At 48.8% G+C, this 16,003-nt stretch overlaps 1 protein-coding gene across 4 annotated transcripts in view; it reads left to right on the top strand.

Moving 5' to 3' along the window:
* CASK (calcium/calmodulin dependent serine protein kinase) overlaps nucleotides 1-16,003 on the top strand; it is a 384,458-nt gene that overhangs the window by 227,799 nt on the left and 140,656 nt on the right. For all 4 annotated transcript variants that reach the window (XM_074995109.1, XM_074995125.1, XM_074995118.1 and 1 more), the window contains exon 6: nucleotides 8,871-8,973. In XM_074995109.1, coding sequence (XP_074851210.1) covers nucleotides 8,871-8,973 — 103 coding nt within the window. The remainder of the gene's footprint in view (nucleotides 1-8,870; nucleotides 8,974-16,003) is intronic.

The following is a 16,003-nucleotide window of genomic DNA, read 5'->3' as shown; positions in this document are numbered from 1 at the left end:
TTTTCTACAACAGTTTTAAAAGAAAGAGGAAGATGATGTTCGTGTCTTGTTAGAAAGCTATAAAAAAGCTCTTTGTGATAAGGATCAGCTGTGTCAGCTAGATAAACTTCCTGTCTTATTTTCTGTCATAATGTTTCTGCAGGCTTTTTTCTGAGGGTGAGAGTGGGGAGTTGTTTTGGGAAGTTAAGCTTTCTACCACTTAAAAAACTTGAGTCTCTATTTAAAACATTAAGATTGTTTAGGGGAGGGTTGTTTGTGTAGGTTTTTTTGTTTGTATTTTAAAATCTTAGTTTTTCTGTATATAGAGTTCAGTACAAGAGTAATAGGACATTTTGACTTTTGTCAAGAAACTTTTGGTGTCTTCCCTTTGGAAAAATAATTAAGGTGCTATTGGCTTGGATGTGTCTGCCTCCAAATTCTAGCTTTATATCAAACCATCATTCTGATTTAGATTCTCTTCCAGTTGTGGTACCTTTTTTGTTACTCCACTGGCCAAAAGGCTGAAGTGGACAATTAACAAGCTATCTAAGGGGTAAGAGGGCATGTCCGTAGTACCATTTGCACACCAGCAATCCTCAGCTGCTGGAGCAGCCCTCTTGACAGCATGCGCAGCCAGGCACACCTAAAACCTTCCTGAAGCTGCTCTAAAATGCTTTGTGTCCTGCACTGGTACCAGTATTGGGAAACTGTAAAGGTAGCAGAGTGTCTTATTTGGTTTAACGGATGTTTTAGTAGTTGCACAGGGAGGTTGTTGTGAATAAGGTGTAACGCTTATATACTGTTTCTTATCAGAGCTAAAGCACTGAAAAGCATCAGGATCACATTTATCTTTTTTTGGGTCATATTATGATGCAAATGCACATCCCAGGGATAAGGGATTGGAAAATGTAGGGCAATACGCCTTGGAGAAGAATTATTGACTGGGGTATGGAAGAAGGTGATTTGTCCCATGAGGCTTTCTTTTAATTTATCCTGAATTAAACAACATATTTTTACATACTAGAAACTGTTGAGCTCATCAAAGGGAGCCTCCAATATAAAATGTCCCTGAAATTAGTTCTTACATGTTTCTGGACCAGGTAGATTCTTCCCAAGTTGCACTTCTCCATGGTATGTACAGCCTTGTGTGTTAGTTGGTTGATTAACTACTCTTCCAGGTTCAAGAGGTGAAGTCCTTTGTAAGATGATTGATAAATAATCCCTAGTTTATTAAAATACAATTGTAGCAAGAAAAATTATTATATAACAAACTGCCCTTTTTTCCCCGCACAAATGTGTTGTTCCATGTGTGTCAGATTTCTGGCAGTGACATTAATTAAGCCTGTCAGTCATTTATGCAATTTCCAATGTTTTCCTGAAGTTTGGTACTAGAGAGTAAGTCCCAGTACATATATTCCTTTTTGCTGAAAATCCCAAGATTCCCTTGGGATGGGTAGGGCTACAGACAATGCACATCAATAGCTTTGTTTTACATTTAATGTAAATTTTTCTCCAAAAAACAAGATGTAGTTTTGACTTTTTGATAAATTGAAAAATGCTTAATATGATTGATTTGATAGTTGTGAGCAGATGCAAATATAGTTCAGGGGTTCATTGTGTAGGGGAGCAATTTATATGCCCAGGAAAATTCTAAACCAAAACATTTAAAATTCTGCACACAGTATTTTAAAATTCTATGTATTTTATTTGTCAAAATAACAAAATATAATCATGCCAACATCAATTATGTAGATAATTTATTTCGAAAGACCTGACAGGAGCTATGTCAGCAACAGTACAGACACACAAAAAGGATTCCACAGCCATAGTTTATTTAAATGAAAAAGTTCCTCTCTTTCTGCCCCCTCCCAGAACCCAGGCAGGAAGCCATACAGCTGCACCCTTTATTCTTCTTCGAGTGTCCCCGTGGGTGCTCCACATTAGGTGTCGGGCTCGCCCGGCGCCGCAGATCGGATCTTCCAAGCAGTTTCTGCCGGACCGCGCATGCGCCGGTGCGCGCCGCTCCCCTGCACGCTCCTGGCCACGTGCGCGATCCGGTCCCCGCCAGTTCCTCTTAACTGCCATCGGCTGCAGATGGAATCCGACTAGTCTACGGCCAAGTTAGCGTATTCAATGGTTTTAACTGTTTTTCTTTAAAGTTTTCAAGTTCTTAGGCTACTGTTAAGTTAGCCAGCTGTTATTTTCAAAAAAAAAAAAAAAAGAAACAACAAGCGGGACGACATTCAGTCCAGTCCTACTAACAAGCGGAGCACCGGAGGTCGGGAGCCTAGGGCCATTAGCCCTCCTGCCGCGGCAGGCTATCGGAGAGGGGGAAAACAGCACAGAGAAGGTGCTAAGTACCCCATTAACAACTGAAAGACTCACCAACAATGTCCTATTCAGGATTCAAGGAATGTGAGTCTTGCCGAGAGGCAAGGCCAGCGTCTGATGGGCACAGTCACTGCATAAGGTGCCTGGGGAAGTCCCATGTCACGCAGAAATGCTCCTTCTGTGCAAAATTAACAGCCAGAGCAAGGAAGGACAGGGAGATGCAGCTTAAAATGCTGCTCTTCGACAAGGCCCTCCAGCCAGACGTGCCGGAGTGGCCGCAGCAGGAGGGACCCTCCGGGGCCCATAAAAGGAAAGCCGCCTCCCTCACCCCATCAGCGCAAAAACGGAGGAAAGTCTCGCCAGGCCGATCCCTGCCGGCAGCAACAGCGAGCGGGACGGGAGGAGCGCACAGCCACCAGACGCAGCAACAGCTGATCGGCGGCGGCACGGAGAGCCACGTGGAGGCGGCTCAGCCTCCGATAATCAAACAGCCGCCCCGCACTGCAGGAAGGGCAGCGGCTAAACAAGCGCCGGTACCGGCGGCACCGCAAGCAGCGGCACCGACCCCTGGGGAACCGGCGGTGCAGAGCGTGCAGGCACACAGCCTGCACGCACCGGAGGACACCGCCCGTGCTGCACCGCCCATAAGCGTGCCGAGCATGGTGCGGACGGGGCCGAGATCCCCTACACGTCAGGGGGCGGAGCTATCCCCTCAAGGGAGGGGGAAGTCTGCACACAAAACAAGGCACCGCAGCCCCTCTCCAGACAGGGCTGCAGAGTTGCTTTCTCTCAGCCCTCCGTTCATGCTGCAGACTCCATCTAGGAGGCAGGGGTCCCCCCTAGCCTACCTGGAGCCCCCGTCTCCATTTTTACAGCCAGCCTCGCCCTGGCTGGGACCACCTTCACCCTTCCTGGGGTTTGAACCGCTGGAGTACTATCACAAATCGCTCTCTCCAGTGTCCCAGGTCTCTCGACGATCTCGCTCCCCCGGACGCAGAGGGTATGCACCAAGGGAGTGGTCTAGGTCACCTTCCCAAGAGCAGTGCCCATGCTGCCATGGTCACCCCTATCATGCGGGGCATAGACACGACCGGCAGTCTACCAGGGAAAGATCCCCACAGACGGTCCCGTATCCCCGAGGGCAATCGCGAACAGGGACAGAGACTCAAGTATCTCAGGGGGAACTGGTTATGGAACCCCGAGATTTTTCCCTTGCAAGCTTCCAGCGAGCGGATGTACCATCACCAACAGGAACCGGAAGGGTCCAGAGAGGCTTACCCTAGTGGTTCCTCGCTCTCCTCCCCTGACGAGGCTACAGCCCCGGGGGACGTCCATCCTCCAGACGATCTCATTCAGTTCCAAGAGCTGTTTTAAGAGGGTGACCTTCATGCAAGGCATCCAGACAGCAAAGGTGCAAGAGAAACACCATAAGCTCCTCAAAAATCTGAGACCTCCGGCCTCCTCGAAAATAGCAATACCGCTTGATGACGCAATCTTGGAGTCCGCCACTATGATATGGCAGACCCCTGTGACTATTCCGCCTGTCCACAAGAGAGCGGATTAAAAAAAAAAAAAAAAAACTTCGTGCCAGCGAAGGGCATGGAGTTCCTGTTCAGCCACCCACAACCAAATTCCTTGGTGGTGCAGTCGTCGCAACACGGGGGAACAGACAAAGATGCCAAGAAGCTAGAGCTGTTCGGCTGAAAGGTCTACTCCTCCTGCACTCTACTGTTGCGAATGGCAAATTACGCAGCGCATCTAGCAAACCATAATTTCGACAACCACACTAGGTTAAACTCCCTCATGGACTCGCTTCCAGAGGGCAAGAAACCGGTGCTCAAGGCCATCGTGCAAGAAGGCTACGCGGCCTCGAGGACGGGAGTTCAGGTCGCCCTGGAGGTTGCGGACACAGCAACACGCTCCACAGCTACGGCAGTGGTGATGTGAAGGAAGTCCTGGCTCCAGACTTCGGGTATACCGAGGGACCTGCAGGCAAAGATAGTCGATCTTCCCTTCGACTCGCAGAAGCTGTTTGCTGAATCAACTGACTCGGTCCTTCATTCCATTAAAGATTCAAGAGCCACACTTAGGACCCTGGGGATTTACACCCCTCCATACAGAAAGAAAAAGGACTACCTTCAACAAAGACGGTACCAGCAACAGCGTCCCCAGTACCACAGGGGTTACGAGCAAGGGCGACATCAACAGCACCAGCAGTACAGAACTCCCAGGTGACGTTCCCAACAGAGCCGTGCGTCCTCGGGGCAGGGCCAAAGGCCACAAGTTTGACACACAGATCCAGGGCTGCGCCATCACTACCATCGCACAAGGTCATCCGAAGCAGTTATTCCACCATCGCCTCCGACCATTCTATAACCAGTGGCAAGGGATCACCACAGACAAATGGGTGCTGGAGATCATAGCCACGGGGTACGCCATTTCCTTCCAGTCGCTCCCACCGCCACGACCTCCACCCAGGCCCCATCTCCAGGAGACCTCCCATGTAGCGAGGCTCAAGCAGGAGGTAGACCATCTCATGCTCATAGGGGCAGTGGAAAGAGTGCCGGAGCAACTGCAAGGTGGAGGGTTCTACTCGAGGTACTTCCTCACGGAGAAAAAGACAGGAGGCTGGAGGCCCATCTTAGATCTTCAAGGCCTCAGCCGGCACCTGCGCAAGCAACGCTTTCGGATTATCACAATTGCCTCCATCCTTATGGCACTAGACGAAGGAGATTGGTTTGCAGCCCTCGACTTACAAGACGCGTATTTTCACATAACCATCCATCCGGCTCACCGACGATTCCTCCGGTTTCATGGTAGGCAAAGAACATTTTCAATACAAGGTCCTACTGTTCGGCCTCTCCTTGGCCCCCAGAGTCTTCACCAAGACCTTGGCAGTGGTGTCAGCCTACCTGCACAGACAGCGGGTATTTATATTCCAGTATCTGGATGACTGCCTACTCAAAGGGGCCTCGAAGGAGGAGGTACTACGCATGATACGCGTCACAGCAGGCACGTTCTCTTCGCTCGGCCTGGTTATCAATCTGACAAAATCAAAGATAGACCCCACACAGGACATAGAGTTCACAGGGGCACGCATAAATTCTATTACAGCGAGAGTGTATCTACCAGAGACTCGCTTGCGGGCCATCGGCTCCCTCGTGCAAGTCATCACCTTCAGCCCTACGGTGCCAGTTCTGATGTGCTTACAGCTGCTGGGCCACATGGCATCAGCAACGTTCGTAGTACAGAACGCCAGGTTACACATGCGCAGCATGCAGCACTGGCTGGCGAGCGTGTACAAACCGGCAGCACACAACGTTCACAGGGTGGCGTCGCCCACAACAGAGGTGCGCAAATCCCTGCAATGGTGGGTAAACCCCAAGAACCTGCTAACGGGTACCCTTCCACCAACCACACTTATCGGTTTTTCTTACTACAGATGCCTCCCTCATAGGGTGAGGAGCACACATGGGCAAAGAGGTGACGCAAGGGCTGTGGTCCTCCATGGAGCAGTCACTGCACATAAATATACTGGGGCTCAGAGCAGTGTTCAACGCCTGCAGACACGTTCGAGACCATATAGAAGGCAAAGTAGTCGGGATCAGTACAGACAATACCTCCACCATGTTTTATATAAATCGGCAAGGAGGAGCTCGGTCCCATGCCTTATGTGCGGAAGCAGTCCGGTTGGGGAACTGCTGCATCGCCAACAATATAACCTTGAAAGCCTCGTAGTTACCAGGCGCTCACAATGTGAAGGCAGACCAGCTGAGCAGGCATTTCGCGCTCACGCACGAGTGGCAGATCCGTCCCCATCTGCTGCGACCGATTTTTCACGCATGGGGTTTTTCCCCAGATAGACCTGTTTGCTACTCAACACAACAAGAAGTGCTCACGATTCTGCTCCAGGGCAGGACTGGGACGGGGGTCCCTGGGGGACGCATTCGCGATCTCCTGGAGGGGCCCCCTGCTTTACGCTTTTCCTGCCACAGTGCTCATCCACAAAGTGTTGCAGAAAGCCAGGAGGGAAGGAGCCTGAATGATCCTGATAGTCCCAACGTGGGATTTACAGCAATGGTTCCCCCTACCTCTGCGCATGTCGGACCGGCCACCGATGCCCTTCCGGTGGCGCCGGATCTGCTCACGCAAGCCCAATGGTCCATAGTGCATCTGCACCCCCAAGGCCTGCAACTACAAGCGTGGTTAATCCATTGCTCAGCTCCCTAGAGAGCACATGTACGGAGGAAGTGCAGCAAGTCCTAGAAATTAGCAGGAGGACTTCCACCAGGAAGACCTACAAGCAGAAATGGACTCGCTTCACGGCATGGTGTTCTACCAAACAGCTAGCCCCCCTTTCGGTGCCTATACCTGTAATATTAGAGTATTTACTGGACCTCAAGAGAGGAGGACTCTCACTATCCTCGTTAAAGGTCCACCTTGCCGCCATTTCGGCGTTCAGACACGAAGAGGAAGGGCACACGGTGTTCGCCCATCCCATGGTTACCAGGTTCCTCAAAGGGTTGGTAAACCTATACCCCCCTCGGAAACCGCTTCCACCTTCGTGGAACTTGGACCTGGTGCCTAATGCGAAAAGGGGACCACCGTTCGCGCCTTTGGCCACGGTTTCCCTCCGCCTCCTTACGATAAAGACGACCTTTCTTCTTGCAATCACGTCAGCTCGCAGGGTGAGCGAGCTTGCGGCAGTTATGGCAACGCCACCCTGCGCTGTTTTTTCCAAGGAGGCGGTAACCATACGGCTGCATCCAGCCTTTGTTCCTAAAGTTTCTTCTGAGTTTCATATTAACTAACCTATTGTTTTACCCTCGTTTTATCCAAAGCCTCATAACTCTAACAAAGAGGCGCGCCTACACCTCCTGGACGTGAGGAGGGCGCTAGCTTTCTATATAGACAGGACCAAGTCCTTCCGGAAAACAGATAGACTCCTAGTCTCTATCGCTCCCAAATCAAAAGGAGAACGTCTCTCTTTGCAGAGAATCTCGAAGCACATCGTATCTTGCATAAAAATGTGCTACGAACTCAAAAAGACTCCTTTACTGGCCACTCCCAGGGCTCATTCCACTAGGGCAGTGGCGGCATCAACAGCCTTTTTCAAGGGCGTTGCACTAAAAGACATTTGCAGAGCGGCGACCTGATCATCCTATGACACCTTCGCCAAACATTACGCCCTTCACAGGGTATTCCAAGAGGATACCCGTCTCTCGACAGCAGTCCTCTCGGGGACAAGCTGCACATAATCCGATTACCCACCTCCTATCTTGGGTTACTGCTGGGTAGTCACCTAATGTGGAGCACCCACAGGGACACTCGAAGAAGAAAGAAAGGTTACTCACCGTAGTAACGGTGGTTCTTTGAGATGTGTTCCCGTGGGTGCTCCACTACCCGCCCATCCTCCCCGCTCCGGATCTCTGTTTAGTGTTTTGCAGGAGCATCCGAGGCGGTTGGTCAAGGAACTGGCAGGGACCGTATCGCGCACGTGGCCAGGAGCGCGCAGGGGAGCGGTGCGCACCGGCGCATGCGCTGTCCGGCAGAAACTGCTTGGAAGATCCGATCTGCGGCGCCGGGCGAGCCCAACACCTAATGTGGAGCACCCACGGGGACACATCTCGAAGAACCACCATGACTACGGTGAGTAGCCTCTCTTTCTCCAGAGCTGGGGGAGCTGGTATCTGCATGGTCCAACAGCACCCCGGCCTCCAGAAGTGGCAAGTCCAGCAGCTCTGCAACCCATTTGGAGGGGTAGGGAAGAAATTCTGTGCAGAACGTTAATTCTGTGCAAATGCTGAAAAATTTCAAAGGGCATAAGCTTAGATAGATGTATTAAACACTAGCTGCTGTTCTGTAGCATATAATGTATTGATGCATGAAGACTTCCTAACCTCGTTCCCCCAAATAGCCAAGTACTATTAATTCCTTTATTTTCCACCTTCTTATCACTGGGGCATGAATTCTGGAAGAATAGAAGCACGAACAACCCTAAGGAATCTGTCTCAATACCTCAGTTTTTTATTTTCCCCTCCATTGTCGCTGTTCACTAGGTATCTCATCAGATAGCTTGCTTCTGATTTGCAGGTAGAAATTTGTGCCGGTTATGTTGAGATGGGCTTGAGCCCCAGCAGAACGTTTTTATGCCATTTATGTGAAACATTAGGTCTTCCAGACAGTGTCTCACAGAAATGAGATGCTTCTGCTAGAGCACTGAAGCCATATCTTGTTGGAAAAATTGGTAGACTCTCATGAAGTTCTGATTCTTCGTGTTGTCATGACTTCAGGCAGTGTTCTCTGTGATTAGTGACAAGCCCTGAGGAGGCCTTGCTATGTTAACACATGTCCAGGAGAAGATCAATAAGTGGTGAGGTGCTTATGCTGTACCGAAATAAAAGTTTTACACGAACAAATAAAAAGATGTCAAAGAGGACTCAATTCAAGAGACAAATATTTAAGCTGCTTCTCGCTACACTACAAAGATGTTTTCAGTTCTTCACACAGGTTGGATTTTTTGGTATTATAATAATAGCTGCTGGGTTTTGTCTTTTCAGCCACACTGCGTGCTGCTTGCTTCAAAGGAGAATTCAGCACCTGTAAAGCTTGGTGGTTTTGGGGTCGCTATTCAGTTGGGGGAGTCTGGACTAGTAGCTGGAGGTAAGGAGTATTTTTCCTTCAAATCCTTAAGCTACTGTGTGTGTGTTGGGGGGAGGGGAGAATGTGCTATGTCATTAAAAATGTGCATTTCCAAAAGTAGCATGCCCTATAAAGTAAAAATTCTGCAACTTGTACATTAATGGTTTTCTGAACTTTGTAATCACATACTTGATCAGTCTAAATTATTAATTCATTTATAGTCATCTATATTTTAGTATGTGTAAATACAAAGAGAATTTCCCTTATTGAAGTTAAATTGTTTTGAGCAATGTACAGCAGAATAAATCAGAAATTCTTTCATTTTATTATGGTTCTTTCATCACAGCTAACATGCAAAAGAAACAAACTGTAGTTAGGATTGAAATTAAATCCAAAAAATTGAATTAAGGATGAATTTATAGCAACCTTAATCATGCTCTGTTGTGTGTAGGTGTTGTAAAATGTACGCTTTCCTACAATGCATTGTGGTCACATGAATTATAACGTGTGGATCCTTTATAAATTGTAATGCTGTAGTATGGGTATTGCATAAGAGTCTAATTCTTGTTGCATATATTGTCACAAGTAGAATGTTTACATTTTTCTGTGAATTTTATTTCCTCTAGCTACCTTCCATATTGTTCCAGACAATAGGGTTATGTGATATGCAGCCTCCAAAGATGAAGACCCAGTCAGTTTTCTGATGACTTCATTGCCAGGGTAGGGGATTGGTGCCGAGGATTTCATTAGGTTTCATCAGTTTTCTAACAACTGGGGAGCGGTTCCCCTTCAGCTTCAAGCCTTCTTGAAATGTGGTCTCAACTTTCTGTCCTCTAATGCTTGAATGGATCCGTTGCAATCTGGCTTCTGTACACTCCACTGAAACCACCCTGAGGACACCAACAACGTTCATTCTCTTCTTGATGTGTCTGAGATCCTCTTCTCTGTACTTGTCCTTCTGAGCCATTGTTTTTAACTAAGATCATGATTTTCGTCTGTTCCATTTGTTTTTTTTCCTAAGCTTTTTATATCTCTGTGCTCTTCCCCATTTTCCCCAGTTGTTTCTGCATCTCTCCTTCTTGCCCTTTTTCAGTGATATTTCTTGAGCATCTAGTTTTGATTCTTTCCTTTTCCTCCTTCATCACTGAGTGACTTTAGCCATGTCTTTTGTTTCACAGTACTGCTGATCTTCTGCACCTGCCTCCTTCAGATGTCTTCACCTGGATGTCCCACCATTATATCAAGCTCCTCCTGTAAAAAAAACAAAACAAAACAAAACAAAACAAAAAAAAACATAACAAAACTGAATTTCTCCCAAAGGTTCTTTTGCCCCCTCCCTTTTCTGTCCCTACCGTAAGTCTCCCTACCATGCCATAAGTCTCTGTGACATACTCTGTTATTCCACCTCCTGTGCTGCTACAGTTTTTAAATCCTATTCATGTCTGTTTTGATGACTCTAAAATCTGTCTCTGATCCCCATTGTGAAAATCATCCTCTTTGCCTTAGTCTCCACTTGGCAGGTAAGTCGATTACAGATATGTAGTTGTAGCTAAGGCAGTTGCATAGCTGAATCAACCTATCTGAAACTGACTTACCTGGCTGTCTTCACCAAGAGAGGTCAGTGAGAGTGTTTTTCCCATTGATCTTCCTTGTGCCTCACAATAGTGAGGAGTACAGGGGTTGGCTGCCAACCCCAGACAGATCAATTTTGCAGGTCTGTACCAGATAGTGAAATTGAACTCCAGGAAATTGACCCTGACTAGGTCAGTCTTCGCAGAAGCAGAGACATATCCTGGGTCATCTTTTGCTACAGCTAGCCTTTTTGCTGGCATTTCAGATTCGGTCTGCTTCTTCTCTTCACCTTCCAGGTCATATAGTATCAAATCTTATTTGTAAGATTCCTTCCAAGTTTTCCTCCTGAAGAGTTTCCTGATCTCTCTCCTTTCATGTTCACAACCTCTTACATTCATACATGTACATATCATAGAGCTGGAAGGGACCTTGAGAGGTCATTGAGTCCCATCCCCTGCCCTCATGGCAGGCCCAAGCACCCTCCGTGATAGATTTTTTTTTCCCCCAAATCTAGGATTGACTTCACAACCCTGCATTTATAAGGCAATGCTCTGACCACTGAGCTATCCCTCCTCTCTTCCTTTGTCTTCCTTATTCCTCATGTCTGGCAAACTACCACTTTTTCATCCAGAAATCTTTCCTTAACTCATACATTTTTTTACAAAATTTTAGAGGGATGACTGCTGCAAGAATTATTCTCCTCAACTTTATATCATCCACTGTATATCATATGGGTTTGAGCGGTGCGCTCTGTGTTGTAAGGACACTGTAATCTCCTGGGAGCAGATTATCTATCTGTGTATTTGTTCAGAGCTTAGTGTGCACTCAGCAATAACCTCTATTTGTTATTCTAGTTTTAGGTACTGTAAATAAATTGTTTTATAACTAAAAAAAAAAAGTTTCATTCATCAGTCTTCATCTGTCAGCAGTCTTTGGTGTGAATTATAGGACCTGCAGATTTTTATGACAGAACAGAAAATTTATTACCTATTTCACCAGTTTGCAGTTGCGGATGTTATTTTGAAACAGAGTTAGCAGTGCCTTGAGTTCAAAACTCTGACTGTGCTTCATGTATACAGTTAAAAATTATCTTTCTCCTCAGATGCAGCATACTAGGTATGTGATGAGTTTTTTCAGACAAACTTTTTTGAAAAATTCTTGACTTTCATATAAGTACAGCCCCTTACTTTCTTGCTTCTGCTGACGTTAGGAAGTCCACATGTTCTTGGCCTTTGTGCTCTCTCTAAAAACTTATAAAATTTGCAGTAGCAAAATTTCTGCAGGTGCTATGTGCACACTGACATTCATGGGTCCACAGGAGAGCAGCAGAAACTAGGTACTATATATACTTCAGGCTTGTCTACATGGGGATATTTACTGACAGAATACTTTTGGTACGATTATACTGCTGTAATTATGCCAGTATAAATCCCTAGGGGGATGCTCTTATTCTGGAATAAGAGTGCCTTTTTCCAGGTTACTTTGTCATTTTGAATGTGGTTTGAGATAAACTTCTAACTATAAAGGTTTAAACTACACTGTACATCAGAATAAGTATATTAGTATAAATTATACTGGTATAGTACATGCCAGAAAATTTTTCCATATAGACAAGCTGTTCAAAAGCTGCTTGGTTTACTTATAGATCAGTATTTTTGCAGCGATTTCTCTAAACTATATAAGTATACACAATCAAATTCTCAAGATTTCCTTTTCTTTATTTTCATGTTAATGTGCTTGTTTTTGCTACATTTTTACAGTGACCCATTGTTATCTAATAGCCCAAATTGTACATAATCCAGGAGCAGACATCTGACAAGACCATTTCTTGCCTCAAAACCAATTAAGCGTGCCTTTGAAAGGCCTTAAAGCTATACCAAGTTACCAAAAAAACCAGAACTGTTTAACTCTGTACAGGATTTTTTAAAAAGCAATTCTGTAATTCTTCTTCGAGTGTCCCCATGGGTGCTCCACATTAGGTGTCGGGCTCGCCCGGCGCCGCAGATCGGATCTTCCAAGCAGTTTCTGCCGGACCGCGCATGCGCCGGTGCGCGCCGCTCCCTTGCGCGCTCCTGGCCACGTGCGCGATCCGGTCCCCGCCAATTCCTCTTAACCGCCGTCGGCTGCAGACGGAATCCGACTAGGCTACGGCCAAGTTAGCGTATTCGATGGTTTTAACTGTTTTTTCTTTAAAGTTTTCAAGTTCTTAGGCTGCTGTTAAGTTAGCCAGTTGTTATTTTCAAAAAGAAAAAGAAAAAGAAACAACAAGCGGGACGGCATACAGTCCAGTCCTAGTAACAAGCGGAGCACCGGAGGCCAGGGGCCTAGGGCCATTAGCTCTCCTGCCGCGGCAGGCTATAGGAGAGGAGGAAAAGCAGCACAGAGAAGGTGCTAAGTACCCATTAACAACTGAAAGACTCACCAACAATGTCCTCTTCAGGATTCAAGAAATGTGAGTCCTGCCGAGAGGCAATGCCAGCGTCTGATGGGCACAGTCTCTGCATAAAGTGCCTGGGGGAGTCCCATGTCACGCAGAAATGCTCCTTCTGTGCAAAATTAACAGCCAGAGCAAGGAAGGACAGGGAGATGCAGCTTAAAATGCTGCTCTTCGACAAGGCCCTCCAGCCAGACGTGCCGGAGCGGCCGCAGCAGGAGGGACCCTCCGGGGCCCATAAAAGGAAAGCCGCCTCCCTCACCCCATCAGCGCAAAAACGGAGGAAAGCCTCCCCAGCCCGATCCCTGCCGGCAGCAACAGCGAGCGGGACGGGAGGAGCGCACAGCCCCCAGACGCAGCAACAGCTGATCGGCGGCGGCACGGAGAGCCACGTGGAGGCAGCTCAGCCTCCGATAATCAAACAGCCGCCCTGCACCGCAGGCAGGGCAGCGGCTAAACAAGCGCCGGTACCAGCGGCACCGCAAGCAGCGGCACCGACCCCTGGGGAACCGGCGGTGCAGAGCGCACAGGCACGCAGCCTGCAGGCACCGGAGGACACCGCCCGTGCGGCACCGCCCATGAGCGTGCCGAGCACGGCGCGGACGGGGCTGAGATCCCCTACACGTCAGGGGGCGGAGCTACCTCCTCAAGGGAGGGGGGAGGCTGCACACAAAACAAGGCACCGCAGCCCCTCTCCAGACAGGGCTGCAGAGTTGCTTTCTCTCAGCCCTCTGTTTATGCTGCAGACTCCAACCAGAAGGCAGGGGTCCCCCCAGCCTACCCAGAGCCCCCATCTCCATTTTTACAACCAGCCTCGCCCTGGCTGGGACCACCTTCACCCTTCCTGGGGTTTGAGCTGCTGGAATACTATCACAAATCGCTTTCTCCAGTGTCCTAGGTCTCTCGACGATCTCGCTCTCCCAGACGCAGAGGGTATGCACCAAGGGAGTGGTCTAGGTCACCTTCCCAAGAACAGTTCCCATGCTGCCATGGTCACCCCTATCACGTGGGGCATAGACACCACCGGCAATCTACCAGGGAAAGATCCCCACAGACGGTCCCGTATCCCCGAGGGCAATCGCGAACGGGGACAGAGACTCAAGTATCTCAGGGGGAACTGGTTATGGAACCCCGAGATTTTCCCTTGCAAGCTTCCAGCGAGAGGATGTACCATCACCAACAGGAACTGGAAGGGTCCAGAGAGGCGTACCCTAGTGGTTCCTCGCTCTCCTCCCCGGACGAGGCTACGGCCCCGGGGGACGTCCATCCTCCAGACGATCTCAAACAGTTTCAAGAGCTGTTTAAGAGGGTGACCTTCACGCAAGGCATCCAGACAGCAGAGGTGCAAGAGAAACACCACAAGCTCCTCAAAAATCTGAGACCTCCGGCCTCCTCCAAAATAGCAATACCGCTTGATGAAGCAATCTTGGAGTCCGCCACTATGATATGGCAGACCCCTGCGACTATTCCGCCTGTCCACAAAAGAGCGGATAAGAAATACTTCGTGCCGGCGAAGGGCATGGAGTTCCTGTTCAGCCACCCACAACCAAATTCCTTGGTGGTGGAGTCGTCGCAACAAAGGTCAAAGACATCTCAATTCAAGACGGGGGAAAAGACAAAGATGCCAAGAAGCTAGAACTGTTCGGCAGAAAGGTCTACTCCTCCTCCACTCTACTGTTGCGAATGGCAAATTACGCAGCGCATTTAGCGAACCATAATTTTGACAACTACACTAGGTTAACCTCCCTCATGGACTCGCTTCCAGAGGACAAGAAACCGGTGCTCAAGGCCATCGTGCAAGAAGGCTACATGGCCACGAGGACGGGAGTTCAGATCGCCCTGGATGTTGAGGACACAGCAGCATGCTCCACAGCTACGGCAGTGGTGATGCGAAGGGAGTCCTGGCTCCAGACTTCGGGTATACCGAGGGATCTGCAGGCAAAGATAGTCGATCTTCCCTTCGACTCGCAGAAGCTGTTTGCTGAATCAACTGACTCGGTCCTTCATTCCAGTAAAGATTCAAGAGCCACACTTAGGACCCTGGGGATTTACACCCCTCCATACAGAAAGAAAAAGGACTACCCTCAACAAAGACGGTACCAGCAACAGCGTCCCCAGTACCACAGGGGTTACGAGCAAGGGCGACATCAACAGCACCAGCAGTACAGAACTCCCGGGCGACGTTCCCAACAGAGCCGTGCGTCCTCGGGGCAGGGTCAAAGGCCACAAGTTTGACACACAGATCCAGGGCTGCGCCATCACTACCATCGCACAAGGTCACCTGAAGCGGCTATTCCACCATCGCCTCCGACCATTCTACGACCAGTGGCAAAGGATCACCACAGACAAATGGGTGCTGGAGATCATAGCCACGGGGTACGCCATCCCCTTCCAGTCGCTCCCACTGCCACGACCTCCACCCAGGCCCCACCTCCAGGAGGCCTCCCACGTAGCGAGGCTCAAACAGGAGGTAGACCATCTCATGCTCATAGGGGCAGTGGAAAGAGTGCCGGAGCAACTGCAAGGAAAAGGGTTCTACTTGAGGTACTTCCTCACGGAGAAAAAGACAGGAGGCTGGAGGCCCATCTTAGATCTTCGAGGCCTCAACCGGTACCTGCGCAAGCAACGCTTTCGGATGATCACAATCGCCTCCATCCTTACGGCACTGGACGATGGAGATTGGTTCGCAGCCCTCGACTAACAAGACGCGTATTTTCACATATCTATCCATCCGGCTCACCGGTGATTCCTCCGGTTCATAGTAGGCAAAGAACATTTTCAATACAAGGTCCTACCGTTTGGCCTCTCCTCGGCACCCAGAGTCTTCACCAAGACCTTGGCAGTGGTGTCAGCCTACCTGCACAGACGGGGTATTTATATTCCCGTATCTGGATGACTGCCTACTCAAAGGGGCCTCGAAGGAGGAGGTACTACGCATGATACGCGTCACAGCAGGCACGTTCTCTTCGCTCGGCCTGGTTATCCATCTGACAAAATCAAAGATAGACCCCACACAGGACATAGGGTTCATAGGGGCACGCATAA

Source organism: Carettochelys insculpta, chromosome 1, assembly GCF_033958435.1.
Source record: "Carettochelys insculpta isolate YL-2023 chromosome 1, ASM3395843v1, whole genome shotgun sequence".
In the NCBI taxonomy this organism is placed as follows: Eukaryota; Metazoa; Chordata; order Testudines; family Carettochelyidae; genus Carettochelys; species Carettochelys insculpta.
The sequence above is the reverse complement of the archived record's forward strand: the minus strand, read 5'-3'. Positions and strand labels throughout refer to the sequence as shown.